Below are 18,927 nucleotides of genomic sequence, written 5' to 3'. Positions count from 1 at the left end.
TATTTAACAAGGTCACCTTTTCAAGCCTCTACCTACCTGGGTAGAACTTGGCTCCTTCTCAAAGTAACACCTAGATATTTCTGAGTCCTCAAGGACTCAGACACAAATTGGCTTAGGTTCTTCAACTCTAGCCACCAAGTAAAGTCACCATGCCTCACAGACTGTTATGCTCTCTACCAAGTTTAGCTCTGCCAAGGATGCCATGTCCTTTCATTCCCAGTGCCACTGCTTTCTCTTTCTAGGCCTTTTTAGAACTCCCTTCCAAGGGACTGGATCACCGTTCTGGGTCCAACCCTATGCATAGGAGTCTGAAAGGCTCTTCAGTCATTGTCATATGCCCACTGTCTCTACAGAGAGACCACTGTCCCAACCCATGTGGTCCTCTCTGCCAGTCCTGGGGAACAGAAATTGTTGTGAGGCTGGCAGCCCCCTGAAGTTCCTAATCAGTCATTAAATGTGAAGCACTGCCAGGGAGGAGAGAGAGTACCAGCTACTTGCAGGACCCACTGTCCTGAGGAAGAGCGGATAGGAAGAGTAGATCTTTTTTTTTTTTTTTTTAAAGAGTAGATCTATTTTGGAAGAAATCTTTCTCCCTTCATTTCCTGTAGACAAATCTTCAATGTGCTTAGGCTTTTGGAAATCTACTTTTACTCTATCACAAACCTCCTCTAAAAAGAAAGGAGAAAATAACTGGAGAAAACACTAATTTTGCAGTAAGCTTTCTTTTCACACAATCAACAGCACCTCAGAATGAAAGTGGTCTCTGAGGGTTTTTAGGAGAAATTTATTTTCTCTCAAAGATGCAAAGTTACTAGGATGCAAAGGACCTTTCACATTATTATTCAAAAAACAGTTCCTTCAAATCTCAACTTGAGTATTTCCTTTTCTAGTTGTGATATCTGGCTTTTATTTGCAAATGAAATGACTTCTTTGGGTAATTTTTCCAAAACAAATAGTTTTCCTCAAAGGTCTAAGTCTCTTCATGGTCCACAGAATAGAAAACTGTTCTCAACTTTGAAACAGCAGCTTAATTTTTATTTCTATCACTCTGTCCAGATTTCAGAGATCTTGAGGTCCGGTTTCAGTCAATAACCCAAGCAATCACTGTAATCCAGTGACTCCTTTCTTACCCACAGAAGGTTCTGGCAGGAAGAAAACTTAGATCTAAAGAATGGCATCCCTGTCTTTCTTCTGAAATAGCTTCCATCAGGTTAGCCTGCTATACTCAGTAGGGTAAATCAAAACTAACAGGCAGAAAACCAAAGACAGCAACAAAGTACCTCAGCCACTGAACAAGAAATATATACAAAATAATTCTAGGAAATTATCATCTTCACAATATTTCAGCATGGGACCTTCTCTGTGATTTAGAAGCAAGGATATATTTATTTGCTATTAGGATCAGAAAGAAGAACAAAATGTAGAGCCAAATGGCCATTGGGGAAGAGGGGAAAGGCCTCAGTGAAATCTGATGCCAATTTATATGGAGGATGGAGCCAAATGGACTTGAAAAAAAAATGTATTTACTAGCATTTCCCATAGTCCAAGTTACTTAGGAGCTTAGCCAAGGCCTATTTTTAGTATTCTACTATATCTTTTGAATGAAGTTGGGTCTTATGATGTGGCCCTGATCATGCTTAGATAGAGCAAACTCCCAAGCAAAATTATCTTCGTAATATGTTTATCTCTGCATTTCCAGCAGAAGGGGATTCTGAGTTCAGTTTTGCTCCTTACATCAAAACTCCTAACCTTAGTTGAGAACCAAGAGATGCTTCCTGCCCATAAGCCAGACTCCCCTACAGTGGGAGGCAGAGGGGCCACCCTAGGGTGCTCCACAAGCGCTCCTTAAGCTGCCGACACCAGCCCAGCCCTACGGGAGAGGCCCGGAAGGTGTGGGCCAAAGCTCAGTTTCCACCGCAGGCAAGCCAGGCTCCTGGCCCACAGGGCTGGTCTCTAGCAGGACCCCTGGGGCTACAGCCTGCGGGTTATACTTTAACCTCAGGCCCCGACCGATCAGGACAGCTTGGAAGTCTTTCCCGGCCTCCGAACTGCTAATGACGACCAAGTCGGCTGGGGAGGCCGACCGGGCGGGGCTGCCTTCCCGCAGGCTCCGCCGCCTCCGCCGCCTCCGCCCGAGAGCCGGAGCTCAGCGTGCCCAGCCTCGGCCCCCCCAGCCTCGGCGCCCCCAGCCTCGGCCCCCCCAGCCTCGGCCCCCCCAGCCTGCCCACCGCGGACCCTCCGCAACTCGACCTTGGCCGGCTGCGCCCCCGTGCGCGCCCCCACCCAGCCCCCGCCCCCCGCCAGGCCTTCGGGATCCGAGGACCCGCCGCGAGCTGCGCGCGCACGCGCTACCCTGGCGGGGCCGGGCCTCGCCCCCGCTCCTCCTCCTCCGCCGCCTCCTCCTCGCCGTCCGCGCCCGGCCCGGCGGGGGGCGGGGGGCGGGGGCCGTGCGCCTGCGCGGAGCCCGCAGTCCGGCAGGGCCGCAGCCGCGGGGTGGCCGGCGGTTGCCGTGGGGACGGCGGGCCCCTCCCTCCTCCGGTCCCCCGCCCCGAGCCGATCCCGCCGAGGCGCCGAGGACGACCCCGGCCCTCCCGTCCCGCCCGCCGGGCCGGAGCTGCAGCCGGTCACCCGGCGAGAGGCGGTGCCGCTCCCAAGATGTCGCAGACGGCCATGTCCGAAACCTACGGTACGAGGCCGGCGGGGCCGGGGGCCGGGGGGCCGGGGGCGCGGCGGGGCCGGGGGCCGGGGGGCCGGGGGCGCGGGGGGCGGTGTGGAGCCCACTTACGTGAGCTGCTTTTTCAAGTTTTCTCCTGTTTTTCCCCGCGCTCACACCAGTAGGGTTTTCCCTTTCTTGGTCCAGTTTCATTAGCTCAGGGTTTGGGAAGCCAGTTCAGGACTTTGCTCTGCGATGTTGTCCCCAACGAGGGATGGGAAGGACTCAGGGCGACGCCTGCATTCCTGTGTGTTCCCCGAATATTCCAGCTTGACCTTTCCTGGTTTGGAATTCCTTTCTTTGCCCTGGGATTACAATGAGAAGTAATCAATAGACTAATCCGTGTCTTCCTCCGGAGACCTCTTGCCTCCTTTATTTCTGTTTCTCAATCTCTCGGGCTTTTAGTCCTTTCTGGGTTGCATTATGGCTATTTATAAATGTGCCTTTTTAAAACCATAAACACCCTGGAAGCAGAGCTCTGTTTAATCTTTGCTTCCCCTAAAGCACCCACCCCTAGAGGGGTCTCCACAGATAATTTTTCGAGGAATCGAAAGCCTTTCCAATTCATAGACTGTCTTTGGGTTTGTGTTGTTTTAGCCCTGCGAGGTAAAAAATAAATAATATCGTACATGTCTCCTTTGCCAGGCTTGAGATGTTTACCAGTCACTAATCACTTGTTCAGATGTGTGCATTCTCAGATTAACCCTTAGATTGGGAGTTTTACAATCCCAGGGAGAGGTTCAAGTTCAAAAGTATGTACCTGAACTTAGATCACTGGTGCTGGCCTGCTGCTCTGGCAACATAGGTGGAAGGGCCTGATGGAGCAGGCAGGGTGCTGGGAAGCGCTGTCAGTGCTGCAGGCGACACAACAGGCGTGGTTCTGGTCTCATGGAGCATGCAGTCTAGTGGAGGATACAGAGCTAATGCCATCATGATACTACAGAATGAGTAGTTAAAGCTCCAGGCTGGAGTTCTGAAGGAGTGTGCCCTAGGAAAGTATGTTGGAAGGAAACCTGGCTCAGACTGGGGAGCCCAGGAGGTAGTTAGTAGCTGGTCAGCATAGCAGAACAGCAGATGCCCAGGCCTGGATGGGAGAGAGGTGGAGTTCCAACAAGGGGAGCCTAAACAGTGGAGCAGGGGTGAGGGTGTGGTGGAAAGGGCCTTTGGCAGGTTTCCACCTTTCTCCTCAGAGGTATGAGGTCACAGCGCATTTGCTTCACCTTCAGCCCCTCCTATGACTTGTGCTTGCCCCGTTCTTGGGGCTACTTGGGGCATTACATCTATTCCTAGAAGGCTTGGGAAATCCTCCAAGAAGTCCATGGTGCTTTAAGTGTTGTCAGAGCTGCAAATGGTCCTGTGCATCCACGTGGTCTGCTTCTCCCTTTAGATAACCATGGAGATTTTGTGAAGAAGATACATTTCTCTAGCAATTTTTTGGCTGTACTTTTGCTTTTCTTTATTTTCAAGTGCTCCTTACCCCCTACGCTTTATTTCTTGAACCTGGATAAGTAGCATTCGATGGGGGTGAAAAGTCAAAATAAAACCAAATGGGGATAATGAGTTAGTAAGGAAGGACTTGAGTTTAGGAGATAAACCCTTGTCATTTGTCTAGTATAAAATAGCCTTGATAAAATACTGCATATCTCTGCTTCACTTTAGACACAGTTAATTGAACTTTTGAGCATCACAGATTAACTGATTAAATGATGATCAAAAGGCTTTCACCAATAGAATTCTAATGTCATGATACTTCCCAAATATGTTTTTGCTGTTTTTACTCACAATTTCATCTTTTCTCTAGTAGAGGCAATTAGAGAAAACTAATGGAATAGAAAATTCGTTTTTGAAACAGCAAAAGTAGCAGTTGAAATTGTGAACCTAAAATAAGAATCAACCAAAAGTCCTAAACTGTCACCTTCATTTATCATTGACTGTATTTGCACAGCATTGTTCCCTAAAAGTAAAACAATCAGGTTCCGGCTTCCAGACATTTGCCTCTTTGATAGCTAGTAAAGGAATGTGTGCCTAACCTTTAAACTCCTTCGTGCTCTACGCTCATTTTTCTCCTCCAGAAAAGGAGTCTCTGTGTAGCTTGACAGGGATAGGATGAAAAATAAAGAGCCAGTGCTTACACAGAGTACCACTAATTAGCTACATCTACCTGCTTTTTAGCATATTAAGGCAATGTTTCACCTTCCATAGACTGAGTAGTTTTTAACATTTTGCTGCCCTGAAACCAATACCACATACCGTATATAATATATACTGTGCATGTAATATACCACATACTGTATATAATATTGAATACTGTGTATTCAACATTGAATATACCACATATATACCGTGTAATATACCACATACTGTATATAATATTGAATACTGTGTATTCAACATTGTAATACAAAGTTGAAATTTTAAACAGGTTTCAGATTGAAACCCTGGATTTTAATATCTCTAAACTGAAACAGTGTTTCCCAAATATTGTTAGATTTACAGCATTCTTAAAGCCTTGACCAGTTAGTGTGGCTTATAACTTCCTGAGGAACTCCAACCATCCAAGACTTGGGAAGTCAGAAATCGGCTGTAAGTAATGCCTAACACCAAGACTTGTGAGACAGAATTAACAAACTGAATAGGTAGTACCAAGCAGTAATGATCAGAAAGGAGCTAAAAAATAAGTGGTGCATGAAATGCCAGAAAAAAAAAAAATAAGGAGTAAAGCAGTCTACCACTGAGGAAACATCTAAGATAAATCTCTACACTTTGGAGTTCATGGTTTCTATAGTAAATACAGTTTGTGTAACAGAAACATTACAAATTCTTAGTCTTATGCTGATTTTTATTACAATATAGTCTTACTATTTTTATTTTGTGCCTTACTTTGTTTTTGTTTTTAAGATTTATTTATTTATTCATGAGAGAGAGAGAGAGAGGCAGAGACACAGGCAGAGGGAGAAGCAGGCTCCACGCAGGGAGCCTGACATGGGACTCGATCCCAGGTCTCCAGGACCATGCCCCGGGCTGAAGGCGGTGCTAAACCACTGAGCCACCCTGGCTGCCCTTGTGCCTTACTTTGAAAGCACAGTATTAAAATATTTACCACCTAATTTGGAGAATTACCAAGATATCTTCTTTTAAAAATATATCATTATAGACTGTTGTTGGTTGAATTGTATCTCCCAAAAGGCATATTTAGGTCCTAACCCCAAGGACCTGTGAATGTGACCTTATTTGGAAATAGACGTAATGTAATCAGGTTAAGACAGGTCCTATTGGATAAGGGTAGGCCCTAATCCAATGACTGATATTCTTATAAAATGAGAGAAATCTGCATAGATAATGCAGAGAGAATGGGATACAAAGATGCAGGCTGAGATTGGAGTGATGTATCTACAAGCCAAGAATCACCAAGAATCGCCGGCAACCACCAGAAGCTAGAAAGAGGCAAGGAAGGATCCTTTCCTGGAGCCTCTGGGAAAGCATGGCCCTACTGACCTCTGATTTTGGACTTTTAGCCTCTAGAACTGTTAGACAATAAATTTCTCTAGTTTTAAACCATCCTGTCTGTTGTATTTTGTTATGGCAGCCCCAGAAAACTAATACATAGGCTTTGGTAGTTAGAATACGATTCATGGAGAAATTGGGGCTTATTAGGAGAGGTAGAGTAAGGAGGTTATTTCAGGCAAAAGAAATAACATCTCTAGAGTTATGTGGTACCAATAAAGTATAAAATAACTTACTGTTAGAGAAATCACCAAGATAACCGTTACCTTGTTAATTTCTTGAAGGAAGGGCATCTGGGTGGCTCAGTTGGTTAAGCGTCTGCCTTTGGCCTGGGTCATGATCCCAGGGTCCTGGGATCAAGCCCCACATTGGGCTCCCTCCTTATCAGGGAATCTGCTTCTTTCTCTCTCTCTCTCTCTCTCTGTGTGTGTGTGTGTGTGTGTGTGTGTGTGTGTGTATGCTTTCTGTCTGTGTGCTCTCTCTCTCAAATAAAATCTTTCAAAAAATTTTTGTAGTGCTTTCTCAAATAAATAAAATCTTTAAAAAAATTTTTGTAAAAGACAGGGCATGTAAACAAGGTTAATGAAGGAAGCATATAACATCAGGATAAAGGACATTTCTATAAATTGAATACATTTATTATGTTTAATGTTTGTATTTTTCTTTTTCTCATTTGCTGAGAATTGGTGAACATTTTAAGAACCAGAGTTTGGGGGACACTACACCAATGGGTCTGGAACTGATGGGCCTCTGAACCCCTTGGTGTGTGAAGGTGTGGGTTCTGATACAGTAGATGTGGAATGGATGGAGGTTCCACACCTGATCAGCTCCCAGGCCAGACAGGTATTGTTTGTTGGTTCAGGGCCCTATACTGTACAATGGCTCCAATACCATAGACTTTTGAAAACATTGTTCTTTAGAAAAGTAAAAGTTTGTGATAATTTTTCATGGTCATTTAAACTATAAAGCATTTCAGTCCTTACCTATGAATGTCTCACTCCTAAACCTTTATTTCCAGTCACATTCACTCAGGTTTAATATCTTATATTAAACTCTGTACCTAACTATTCCATTTGGATGGCCTGGGGTATCCTAACACAATGTGTCCCAGACCCAACTGATTACCCACTACTACCCCAACCTTCTATTTGTCTGATGTATCCATTTGCCTAAGGAGAAAGTTAGTCCATTTTTAATTCTTCATCATCCTGTCTCCGGAGTCCAGTTGGTTTCTGTCTTTTTAAACTGACCCCTTAACATAGTTCAAGCTACCGTTTACCCTTGAAGAGACAAGGGAAGATGATGTTGGGGTCAGATTAGTGGATTATAAGGAAAAAAAAAACCCATCATCCCAAGGTTCTTCATCACAGTGACTTGAGCAGCGATGCTAGTTGCTACCACTCGTGGCATGGCAGCCATGTAACTGCTTAAGCAGCATCAATAGTTGGCATGAACTCACTGGGCAAGGATGGACTTGGTGGTTTCTGGTAGGTCTATGTTGGAAGGGGTCTTGGTCAAATTTATTTGGGGACCCAGACTATTGGTAACATGTGCCACAGCTTCATAGGAGTATCATAATGATTTAAGTAAATGGTTGTGCTCCTTGAAAGATGATTATGTGTCAGCATAAATGTGCACTTTACTTCTAATAATAATAATGGTAAGGTCTCCTTTAAGGACCATATCGCCAATGTTTTTTGGAAAATAACTTGCACTTTGGGCCCTTTGTATGAACTAGCTATTATAGAATTCTTTTGTAAGGTTCAATACTATAGTGGTCACTTGTACCTGTATATAAGCAAGCTAGTGTGTTGATGTTCTTTGCTCTGAATATTTCTTTGGAATAAGAAGAAAGCTGACATTTCTTGAATTTCTTCTCATAAACCAACCACTAGAGATTGGTTAGACTGCTGTCATGGATTTTTTTTTCCCCATTCCTGAAAACTCCATTAGGATACATGCCAGTGAAACTAGGTTGAGGGAAAACCTTTGAATCCTCTGTGTTCTGTAATGCTTGTCTCTGTCCTTGCTTCTCTATCAGTCTCATCTTGATAAAGGACTACGTTCTATATGTTTGAAAAATACATTTTTTTTTTTTTTTGCTTCTCTGTAGCTGTATGATTTAAAAGCTAAAATGACATGTGAGGTATGGATAAAGTAAGACAAGTGTAATGAATGGCACAATAACACATAAATGAAATAAGCACTATATAGCTACAGATTTTCTTCCTTTGTAATCCCCCTCAAAGCTTTCCAAACCAAAATAAGTTTATGTTGAAGAGATTTGACCAACAGAAATGAATCCCATAATGATGGCTGTGATACTTGGAGAAAGAATGCTTTGAGGCTCTGCCCTATGCTACTCAGAATGGTAAACTCTTGTATGGCAATACTTAGTTACGTCAGTCTTTTGTTTCTGTTTCTCTTATGTGCTGTGTCTTTGGCATTTAAGTCTTCAAAGCAGCTAACAATATTTAGATATGGAGCTAGGGTACGCTATTCATAAAATGCTAATAAATTATGAATGAGTGGATGTATTGTAGAGGTTTGTAATTTTTCAAATATGAAATTTTAATCATGCAGAAAAAAATTGGGAACTTAAAAACAAAGTATTTTTCTCTCTTGTGTTATAATTTAAAATATTATATGTAGTGTGCTCCCTTAGTTTTAATACCATTTTTCTTGTTCATTAGCTTCTGCTTATTATTATAGGAGCCCTCATAAAATGAGTACTACATCTTTGCCCTGCCTGTGGGGACTTTGCATATTTCATTTTAAGTTTTATTTTTAACTCTCTACACCCAGTGTGGGCCTTGAACCACAACCCTGAGATCAGGAGTCACATGCTTTACTGACTGAGCCAGCCAGACACCTAGGGACTTTACATATCTATTTTATAATTTGGTCAAATCTCAGTTATGACAAAGAACATTTTTCTTTCAAGATGAGACCATAAGCCCTTTAAAAGCAGTGGACTGCTAGGGTGACATTCTGTCCCTGGTGCTGTGAATGGTTTCTGGACACAGCCTCAGGGACTGCTGAAAGCACTGTTGATTCCATTTGAGGGTGGTGTTTTTCTTCTAAGTTACAGAATATGAAACGAAAGGCCAGGTTAATAGAAAACCCCACTTTAAGGCATAGTTTTCTTTATGGTAGAAGTCAGTTTTTACATTGTGTGTAGTGTAATTGCAGCTCTAATTAAAACCTCTTCCACAGACCACATTTGCTTGAATTAAAGAGATCACACAATACATCCTTTAGGAAATAGATTTTCCTTCTGAGACTTCGATTCCTAAATCAGTTCACAGTGCATGGGAGCAGAGACTTGTGGAGGTACTTTCACTGCTTTCTGGAGTTGAAGGGCCTGACTGCTGCCCACTTAAATGTACCTAAGGAGAGAACATGGTGATCAAGTGGAAGTTGGTCAACTATGGAAGTAAATAAGCTTTGAAGGCAGGTGTATCCATCAAGCACTTTGGGGGAGGAGACTGGCACCCTATGCAGTAGCCAGGGGGCTTTTAGGGACCAAAGTAACCCTATTGTGGTGGCCAGTGTATCCAATGATTTGAATCTGTGGTCACTAAACATTCAAATCTCTGGCATTTGGTAGTTACCAAGTAAACAGTAGTTAAATGAACTCCCCTTGTTCTAAGTCCCTCTTACTTAACAACCTCCTCTTTGTAAATTGATTTTATGTGACTAAGAATAAAATAATTTTTAAAATTAACAGAATTTCTGTTAGTTCTTTGGTCATTTTATCAGGTAGAAAGCTTCCGGCTGCAAGTGGCAGAAAACCCAACTCAAAATGCTATAGGTAATATGAAAAGAGTTTTTTTCCAAATAACTATAGATGAGGAGGTTTCAGGGTTGGCGATTCAGAAGCTCAGCTGTGTCAGCTAGGACCTAAATGCTTCCCATCTCTCTCCTCCAGCTGGCACTGTTGGTCTCATCCTCCTCAGAGTCATAAAATGACTACTCTTTGTAATCAGGGTGTGCTTTCTTACAATATCCATGGGGAAAAAAAGGAGTTCTTCCCTGCATTTATGGAGTCAAAGTCCTTCCTCTCCATCTGGGTGGGCCATGTTGGGTCAAGAGCCTGACCCTGGACCAATTATGTGGCCAGGGTAATACTTCGCACTGTGTAGCTTAAGTTTGTATGTATTTCTGATCAAGTCTCTGGCTCAGAATGACCATAATTGGCTTAAATAACCAAAGTCTGCCTCCAGTTTTGGGGTCATGTCTACCTGTTACTTTGGCTTCTTGGGGAGTAGCTGTTAGGCAGAATATTTACTACAACAGTGCCTACTACAGTCTCCAAAAAATGTAAGCTACAATTCAGTTTCAATCATTTGTTCCAGGCAGTGATCTTCCTGAAGATGATGGACTTAAATGTTCTTCAAGGCCTTTGCTTCTCCAGTGAGGAAGTAGTGAGAGAAAGCAGCACAGTAGTAGAGAGCCTGGTGTCTGTCTATGTCGGCCATATGCACACACATTAGAATCCCTTGTCTTAGAAAAATTGAAATTTCTCTTGTCATTTTGCAAACACGATAACTTACACTTGTTTTTAGTTCTTATTGTTTGGTGAATGTGCTAAAAATACTTGGTGTTTTGAAGACTGACATTCCTTTTCTTTTCTTTTTTTTTTAAGATTTTATTTATTCTTGATAGAAAGAGAGAGTCAGAGAGACAGACAGATGGAGAAGCAGGCTCCATGCTGGGAGCCTGACATGGGACTCGATCCTGGATCTCCAGGATCACGCCCCGGGCCAAAGGCAGGCGCTAAACCGCTGAGCCACCGAGGCTGTCCCTGACATTCCTTTTCAGAGTCACTGTGACCATGGTAATACTTTGGGAGCAAATGGAAGTTGGCTATTTGGTGCCCATTGCTATTTTTCGACTTCTCATATATTAGCACCTTGAGTAACTTGTCATAAATATGTACATAACATAGGATACTACACCTTTATAAGAATAAAGTCCATATTGATATTAAGGTGTCTTTTGTTATTATGCAAATAAGATCCTTTAAATGTTTACAACTATAAAAGCATTATGAGTTAGAGTATTTCCTCTGGTGTGTATTATATAATAACAAAGTTCATTTTCCCTATTACATTTTCCCAAGAACAGTATTATTTCTAGCTATTGCATGACTAAAGAAGCTTGTTGGGTGTGTACTGGTTGAAGATTCTTCTGGTATTAACCTATTGTTCTGTTTCCATGATTATACCGGGAAATTTTTCCTCATTGGTGTCCCAAGGCTGAATGCTAACTCTTACTCTAGATAAAGGGTGAAGTTAGAATAGTGTACACAGAGTACTTTGTGTCCAGTGTCTCGGATCCTCACTGGGGCCCACTTCTGGGTGAGGAAACAGAGGTTTGGTACTCTGCCTCAAGTCCCAAAACTGGGAGATGGAGAGCCAGAATTTGGAATCAGCTTTGCCTTGCATCACATTCTCAAGGGCAGTCAGGTTTTTAACTCTGCTTCTCTGTCTTATACAGAAATCTCCTCCATAAAACCTCGGGTCAGTGGTGACCCAGAAGAAACATTCCCACTGGATGTCATTACTCTAGCGCATGTTCTAGACAACCAAAGTCTGTCTCCAGTTTTGGAGTCATGTCTATGGGACATTTAATATGAGTCAAAATCTTTCTCTGAACTCAGCATAAAGTGGGGGAGTAGCAGGGACCAAAGCTCATACCTCCCAAACTAATGCAGAAGACCATTAACATTTACAAGGGATGCTTTCACAGATCTGTGTAATCTCTAAAATTTCAAATACTGTAGTATTTAAGTCTGGCTCAGAGTCAGACAGTTCAGAAAGACAGTATTTTGTATATGTATTCTCAATCAACTGTTCAGCTTCTCTCTTTGAATTACACTAGTTATAGTGTTCTCGGAAACATTTCACAAACCACTTGTCCTTCTTAATATAATTTTATTCTCTTGTATCAAAATCAAATGGAACATCCTACTCTTTGAAGTATCCAAAACTTGTTGCCCACTTAAGGGTGATTGTTTTTATTAGGTCTCTTTGTGTGCACTGCCCTGGCCACTGACTTCTTTTTTTGGACAGTTTTCCACTTTAGGAGAATTACTTCTTTTTTGTATGTGATTATATCATGTAGAAAGCAACTGAGAACTTGCAGTTTCGAGGGCGGGTGGCTGGCTAGACTCACTCACCTGCTAACTACTTGTGTCTACACACCTGACCCATTGTAGGTTTTATCCAGGTGAGCTCTTCAGCAAAATCACAGATTCTGTCCCAGACCTTGAGCAGTCATCGGAGTCTGTGCTGCAAATGTGAAATCCACAGATGTCACAGATCCTCTCTGCTGGCATTTCATCGAGGCTCGGGCAGGCCAGTGGAGTCCTAGAGTTAGGCCTTGTTGTCTTTCCCACCTGCCTTTCCTCATTTTACCTGCCCTCCACAGGTCACATGTTCTTCCACTGCCCAAACCATCTCCCTCTCCTAGGCCAACATGTCACCAAGCTCTTTGGAGCTTAATTCCTCTCTGACCAGTGTACCAGAACATTTTTTTTTTCTTTGAAGTGTTTGCCGTCTTATGTTCTGAGCTCTGTGAGCTCCTTCTCATTGCTGTTACTTGCTGATCTTGGGGTTATTCCTTATTCTACACGTTCACCTGGCAGAGGATCTTACCCTCCACTCCAGCTCCTTCCTGCTCCTGGGTGACTACTGTATCCATGCAGAGAAGCCAGTCAGCAGCTTAGTGTCTGGTTCCTAACTTCATCTCTAGGCACCTTCTCTTCTGCCCCTACCCGAGGTACTTACTTCCCTGGCTGGTCATATGTCCCATTCTGCTCACTCCCACCCAGTCTTCACTAGAACTCGAGCCTCCTGGGCACCACCCCCCACCTTCTGTCAGGTGATGAGCTGCTCCCTCTCCAGAGAGGAGGACACCATCAGCCTTTCCTTCCACCTCTTCCTTCTTCGTCCTTCAGCTGTACGTGCTTTGCAAATTCCCATCCCTGGCTTCCCAACCTGTCTTGCCTGCTGCTGTACAGACAGAGCTCTTTCCATTAAGTTCGCTATGGATTTATGGTCTGCCCTCAAGGGACACTCAGTAGTGCTTAGCTATCCTCTCTCTTATCCTGGTCATCCTGCCCTTTCGCTCCATCTGCTGTTTTAAGCCATCACTAATCTGTTCAAGCCCATTTTCTCATGTCCAGCATGACAGGAAAGAAGAACATGCTCTGCTGAGGAAACTACCTCTCTTCCCCTTCCCTTATCCAGCCTATGAAGTTACTTACCTCCACACTCATCTTTGATCCTTCTCTTAGGGTGTTGGAGGAAAAGAGGCCTCTCTTCTTCTAAGACCAGTCCCTGCCTTCCTCTTTGGACCTCATCCCTCAAGTCTTCAGACTTAACCACCAACCTCCTGGTAACTTCCATTTTGTTTGCCTTACACTCTAATTCCCCTGAACACCCCACCTCTTCTTTCCATTACAGCCAAGCTTCTTGTAAGGATTGTCAGTACTTTTTATCTGTAGCATCCTGCTTCTTAAATCTTCAGCTGGCTGATTTTGCTGCCACCTTAGGCGAAGATGAATTCACACCACATTCTTCTGCAAGGAAATGAAACATGGAAGGAATCCTGCAGTCAAGGCCACCCACCTTTGCCTCCTTTCTGACCTTTGGAAATCTTAAAAGCCAGGCCACTGTTCATGGGAGAAACTAGGATGGCAAAGGCCATCTTGTCTACTCACTATGACTTAATCTTCTGGAAGATTCAAGGTCGTCGTTGATAATCAATTGCTGAACAACTTTACTGTGCTATTCAGGTCCCTTTCTGGCTTGTTTCCTGGTCAGTAGTTGCCTTTGCTGTCAGCATTTGATTGTCATTGTACCCGTAGCTTACAGTCCTAAGTACATGCTTCTCATCTGCTATGGTCTGGGGAGTTAGACGTTCCTTGAAATGAATGTAAAGACAAATCAGTAAGTTCCAAATGAATGAGGTTTCTCCTGTAGACTTAATCTTTTGGCTGTGTTAGCTGTTTCATTTAGCTTGGAGCCCATTTGTTCCTGCTCTGTATTTTGCCTGTGTTCCTGAATGGTTGACTTCTAAGTAGAAACTGATTTCTATTTATTTGATGCTTTTCCTATTATCACATTTAAATTTCTCATGAAAAATTAAAAGCACATTAGTAGCATATATTCATTTTAGATTCTGTATTTTGGGATATGGTCTTTCCCCACCTTCAAGCTTATTAATTCATGCTGAGGAAACCCTCATCAGGTGAATGCAGTCATCATAAATCGGATGCAAAATACCTGTATAATGAAACTACACTAAATCTGATATAAGTATACATAATTATTTAACTAGTTTGCATTAGGTTATCTTCTTATACACTTATACAATCTAGTTTTCCTGCTTTACTCTGTAATATGGTTATTTACCTGCTTCCAAATCCTTTCATAGCTGTTAAGCACTGTACATTTGACATATGAAACATATACTTTATATCTGATGTATGTCATTCAACTTCAAGCAAGGAAAGAGAAAAAGAAAATAAAGCCCACAGATTATAAAAACAAAGTAAGTCAGTAGAATCAACACACATGCTACCATACCCACAGCAATGGGGGCATGAGGCCAGCAAACCTCAAATGCTCCCTCTCTGAAGACAACATCAGGCTGTCCTCTTGACCCCTGGGTTGAAGATGAATGCATGGGGCTCCCATCTCCTGGCACTCAGCTACAAGGAGGTGTGTGAACTCTGAATCCCCTCATAAATGAGGGGTATCAACTAAAACTCATAGAGTTGGATTCTTCTCACATATAAGGAATAGTTCATCAGCCATTATGGTGCTTGGTTTTGTCAGTGTTAGCCAAGTACAGATGTCTCCAGACAGAAAATAGCATACTGGACAGCTTAGCTTCTTACCTGCCCTCCTTCCTTCTTGAAGCACATGCTTTGGTAATCTTCCAATGTAGGACTGTGCCTAGTAAACCTATGGAGTCATTGTTTGATACTATCACCTATTTTTAAATTTTTATAAAGCTTTTTATTTTGAGATAATTATAGATTCACATAGTTTTAAGAAAAAATAGATCTTATGTACCTGTTTTCCCTACTGGTAACATCATGCAGAACTCTCATAAAACTCTGCTACCGAATATTGATGTTGCCACAGCTGCAGAAACAGAACATTTCTGTCACCACAAAGATCTCTCCTCTTGCCCTTTTATAGGCACACACTCTTCCTTTCTACCCCCACCCCTCCGTAGACCCAAGCAACTACTAATCTGTTCTTCATTTCTATAATCTTGCCATTTCACCAATGAGTGTTCTTAAATGGAATCATGCATTGCATAATCTTTTGAGTTTGATTGTTTCTCTGGAGATTCCTCCAAGTTGCTTCAAATACCAATAGTTCATTCCTTTTTTCTGCTCAGTAGGATTCCTTGGTATGAGTATACTAGAGCTGGTTCACCTGTTGAAGAGCATATGGGTTGTTTCCAGTTTGGGGCTACTGTGAATAAAACTACTATAAATGTTAGTGTACAGAGCCTTTTGTGAACATAAAAATTTTTCTGGGATAAATGCCTAGGAGTGCAATTGCTGAGTCATATGGTAGTTGCATGTTTAGTTTTTTTAAGAAACTGCTGAACTATTTTCCAAAAGTATATTTCTACCAGCAGTGTGTAAGTGATATGATTTCTGAGCATCCTTGCCATCATTTGGTGTTGTCACTATTTTTTATTGTAGCCATTCTGGTAGGTATGTAGTGATTTCTCATTATGGTTTTAATTTGCATTTCCCTGATTATTATTGGCTAATGATGTTAAACATATTTTCACATGTTTATTTGCCATTTGCCTGTGTTTTTCAATGACTGTCTTTCCACGTCATGACGATTTTCCAGTTGGATTGTTTCAGTTTACACTGTGGAGTTTTGAGGGTTTTTTTTTTTAAATGTATATAATCTAGATGCTAGTTCTTTGCTGGATATATTTTTGTTTTCAGTCTTTCCTTCCACTCTGTAGCTTATCTTTTCATTCTCCTAACAAAATTCTCTCTCTTCTTTTTTTAAGATTTATTTATTTATTTGAGAGCGAGCACATGAGCAGGATATAGAGTGGGAGAGGGAGAGAGAATCTCAGACTGTGCCAACCACAGAGCCTGACGTGGGGCTTGATTTCATGACCCCAAGATCATGACCTAAGACAAAACCACGAGGTAAATGCCTAACTGATGGTGCCACCCAGGTGCCCCCAAAATTTTCTACAAAGCAAAAATTTTCAATTTTGATGAAGTCCAGTTTATCAGTTCTTCTTTCTCTGGCTTGTTTTTAGAGTCAAGTCTAAGAAATCTTTGCTTTTCCAAAAATCTTAAATATTTTCCCCTAATTTTTCCAAAAATTTTATAGTATAATGTTTTACCTTTAAGTCTCTGATGTATATTGAGTTAACTTTGCATAAGATATGACTCCCATGTCATTTTTTCCCCGTATACATGTCCAATTGCTGCAGCACCACTTGTTGAGAAGGCTAACTTTCTGGTGTTGAATTGTTTTTGCAGTTTTAAAATCTGTTGGTTGACTTAGTGTAGGTCTTCTAGGTTCTTTGTTCTATTGATCTATGTGTCTTTACATGTCAATATCATACAGACATGATTGCTGTAGCTACATAACTCTTTAAATCAGGTAAAGGGATTCCTTCTACTTTATTCTTCTTTTTCAAAACTGTTTTAGCTATTCTAGTTCCTTTGCCTTTCCATAAACTTTAGAATAAGCTTGTCTATACCAAAAAGCCTTATCGGAATTGTAATAGAAACTTTAGGGACACCTGGGTGGCTCGCGGTTGAGCATGTGCCTTTGGCCTGGGGCATGATCCTGGAGTCCAGGATTGAGTCCACATTGGGCTCCTTGCATGGAACCTGCTTCTCCCTCTGCTTGTGTCTGTGCCCCTCTCTCTGTGTCTCTCATGAATAAATAAATAAAATCTTTAAAAAAAAAAGAGAGAAACTTTATAAATATCTGTCAGTTTGCAGAGGATTGACATCTTTACTATTTCTAGTCTTCTAATCCATGAGTACAATATATCTCTCCCTTTATTTAGATTTTCTTTGTTTTTTTTTCCATCAGTAATGTGTACTTATTAGCATAGAAGTTCTTCTCATATTTTGTTAGATTCACACCTAAGTATATTTTTTGAGTGACTGTGAGTGGCATTACATTTTTAATTTTGATGCCCATATATTTGTTGCTAGTATTAGAAATACAGTTGGTTTTTGTATTCTGTGATCTTTACCTTAATGAATTCACTTATTCTTTGGAGGAGATTTTTTACTTTGTTTTGTTTTTGAGATTCCTTGAATTTTCTTTGTATACAGTCATATATCACCTGCCAATATGAACAGTTTTATTTCTTCCTTTGTGATCTGTGTGCCTTTGTTTCCTTTTCATGTCTTATTGTGCTGGCTGGAACTTCCTATGTGGTATTAAATAATAGTGGTGAGAGCTGACATCCTTACTATGTTCCCAGTCTTAGGGAGAAAGTAGTCCTTCATGAATCTTAGGTATAAGGTTAGCTGTTCAATTTTTAAAATATTCTTTATCGAGTTGAGGAAGTTCCCCTCTATTTTTTTTGGGGGGGGGGAGTTTTATTACAAGCAAGTGTTGACTCTTGTGAAATGCCTTTTCTGTACCAATTGATGAGTCATCTGACTTTTCTTTCTTAGCCTATTAATAGTGACATTGATTTTGAAACATTGAGCCAGCCTTTCATCCCTGAAATAAAGCCCCCTTGGTCATACTGTATAATTGTATTTATGTTTATAAATATAAATACTACTGAATTCTATTTGCTAGTATTTTATTAAGTATTCATGAGAGATATTGTTCTGTAGTTTGTTTTGTTTCAGTACTGTCTTCTGGTTCGGTGTCAGTATAATAATAAATATAAGTATGTAAACAAAAATTTAAAATATTTTTATGCTATAATATGCAATTACATATTTATAAATATGTATTTAATATATACTTATGTTAATATATTACATAGAATATATAAAACATATTTAGTATGTTAAATATATAACATTAAAATATTTAAATAAATAAAAATATATAATAAATCAGGTAATAATAAATATCAGCTTCCTAAAATGACTTAGGAAGGGTTCCCTTATCTATTTTGTCAAAGAGGTTATATAGAATTGTGTTCTTTTTAAAATATTTAGTAGAATTCTCTAGTGAAACTACCTCAGCCTGAATATTTCTTTTTTATGAGTTTTAAAATTACAAATTCAATTTCATTAATTGCTCTGGGGCTATTCAAATTGTCTATTTAATGTTGGGTGAGTTGTGGTACTTCTTATTTTCAAAGAATCGATCCATCTCCTTCTAGCTCTATTACAAAGCTGTCATCATCAACATAGTATCATACTGGCATAAAAACAGACACATAAATCCATGGAACAGAAGAGAGAACCCAGAAATGGACCCTCAATTCTATCATCAATTAATCTTCGACAAAATAGGAAAGAATATCCAATGGAGAAAAGAGAGTCTTTTCAACAAATGGTTTATGGAAAACTGGCCACATGCAGAAGAATGAAACTGGATCACTTTCTCTCACCATACACAAAAAGAAATCAAAATGGTTGAAAGACCTAAATCTGAGACAGGAAACCATCAAAATCCTGGGTGAGAACACTGGTACAACCTCTCTAACCTCAG

The 18,927-nt window shown here is 41.2% G+C and overlaps 1 protein-coding gene across 6 annotated transcripts in view; it reads left to right on the top strand.

The window, feature by feature from the left end:
- The first annotated feature begins 2,039 nt into the window (after positions 1–2,039).
- The window catches only part of RAB4A (RAB4A, member RAS oncogene family), a 50,658-nt gene continuing 33,770 nt past the window's right edge, over positions 2,040–18,927 (top strand). The window contains exons 1-2 of one of the 6 annotated variants that reach the window (XM_072756019.1): positions 2,040–2,686; positions 13,521–13,662. In XM_072756019.1, the coding sequence (XP_072612120.1) occupies positions 2,055–2,686; positions 13,521–13,554 (666 nt within the window). In that variant the 5' untranslated portion in view covers positions 2,040–2,054 and the 3' untranslated portion in view covers positions 13,555–13,662. Of the gene's footprint in view, positions 2,687–5,201; positions 5,297–13,520; positions 13,663–18,927 lie in introns of those variants that run through there. The other 5 variants (XM_072756023.1, XR_012001085.1, XM_072756020.1 and 2 more) reach the window with 5 other exon arrangements.

Source organism: Vulpes vulpes, chromosome 4 (assembly GCF_048418805.1).
Source record: "Vulpes vulpes isolate BD-2025 chromosome 4, VulVul3, whole genome shotgun sequence".
Classification (NCBI taxonomy): Eukaryota; Metazoa; Chordata; class Mammalia; order Carnivora; family Canidae; genus Vulpes; species Vulpes vulpes.
This window is presented reverse-complemented; position numbering and strand designations above follow the sequence as displayed.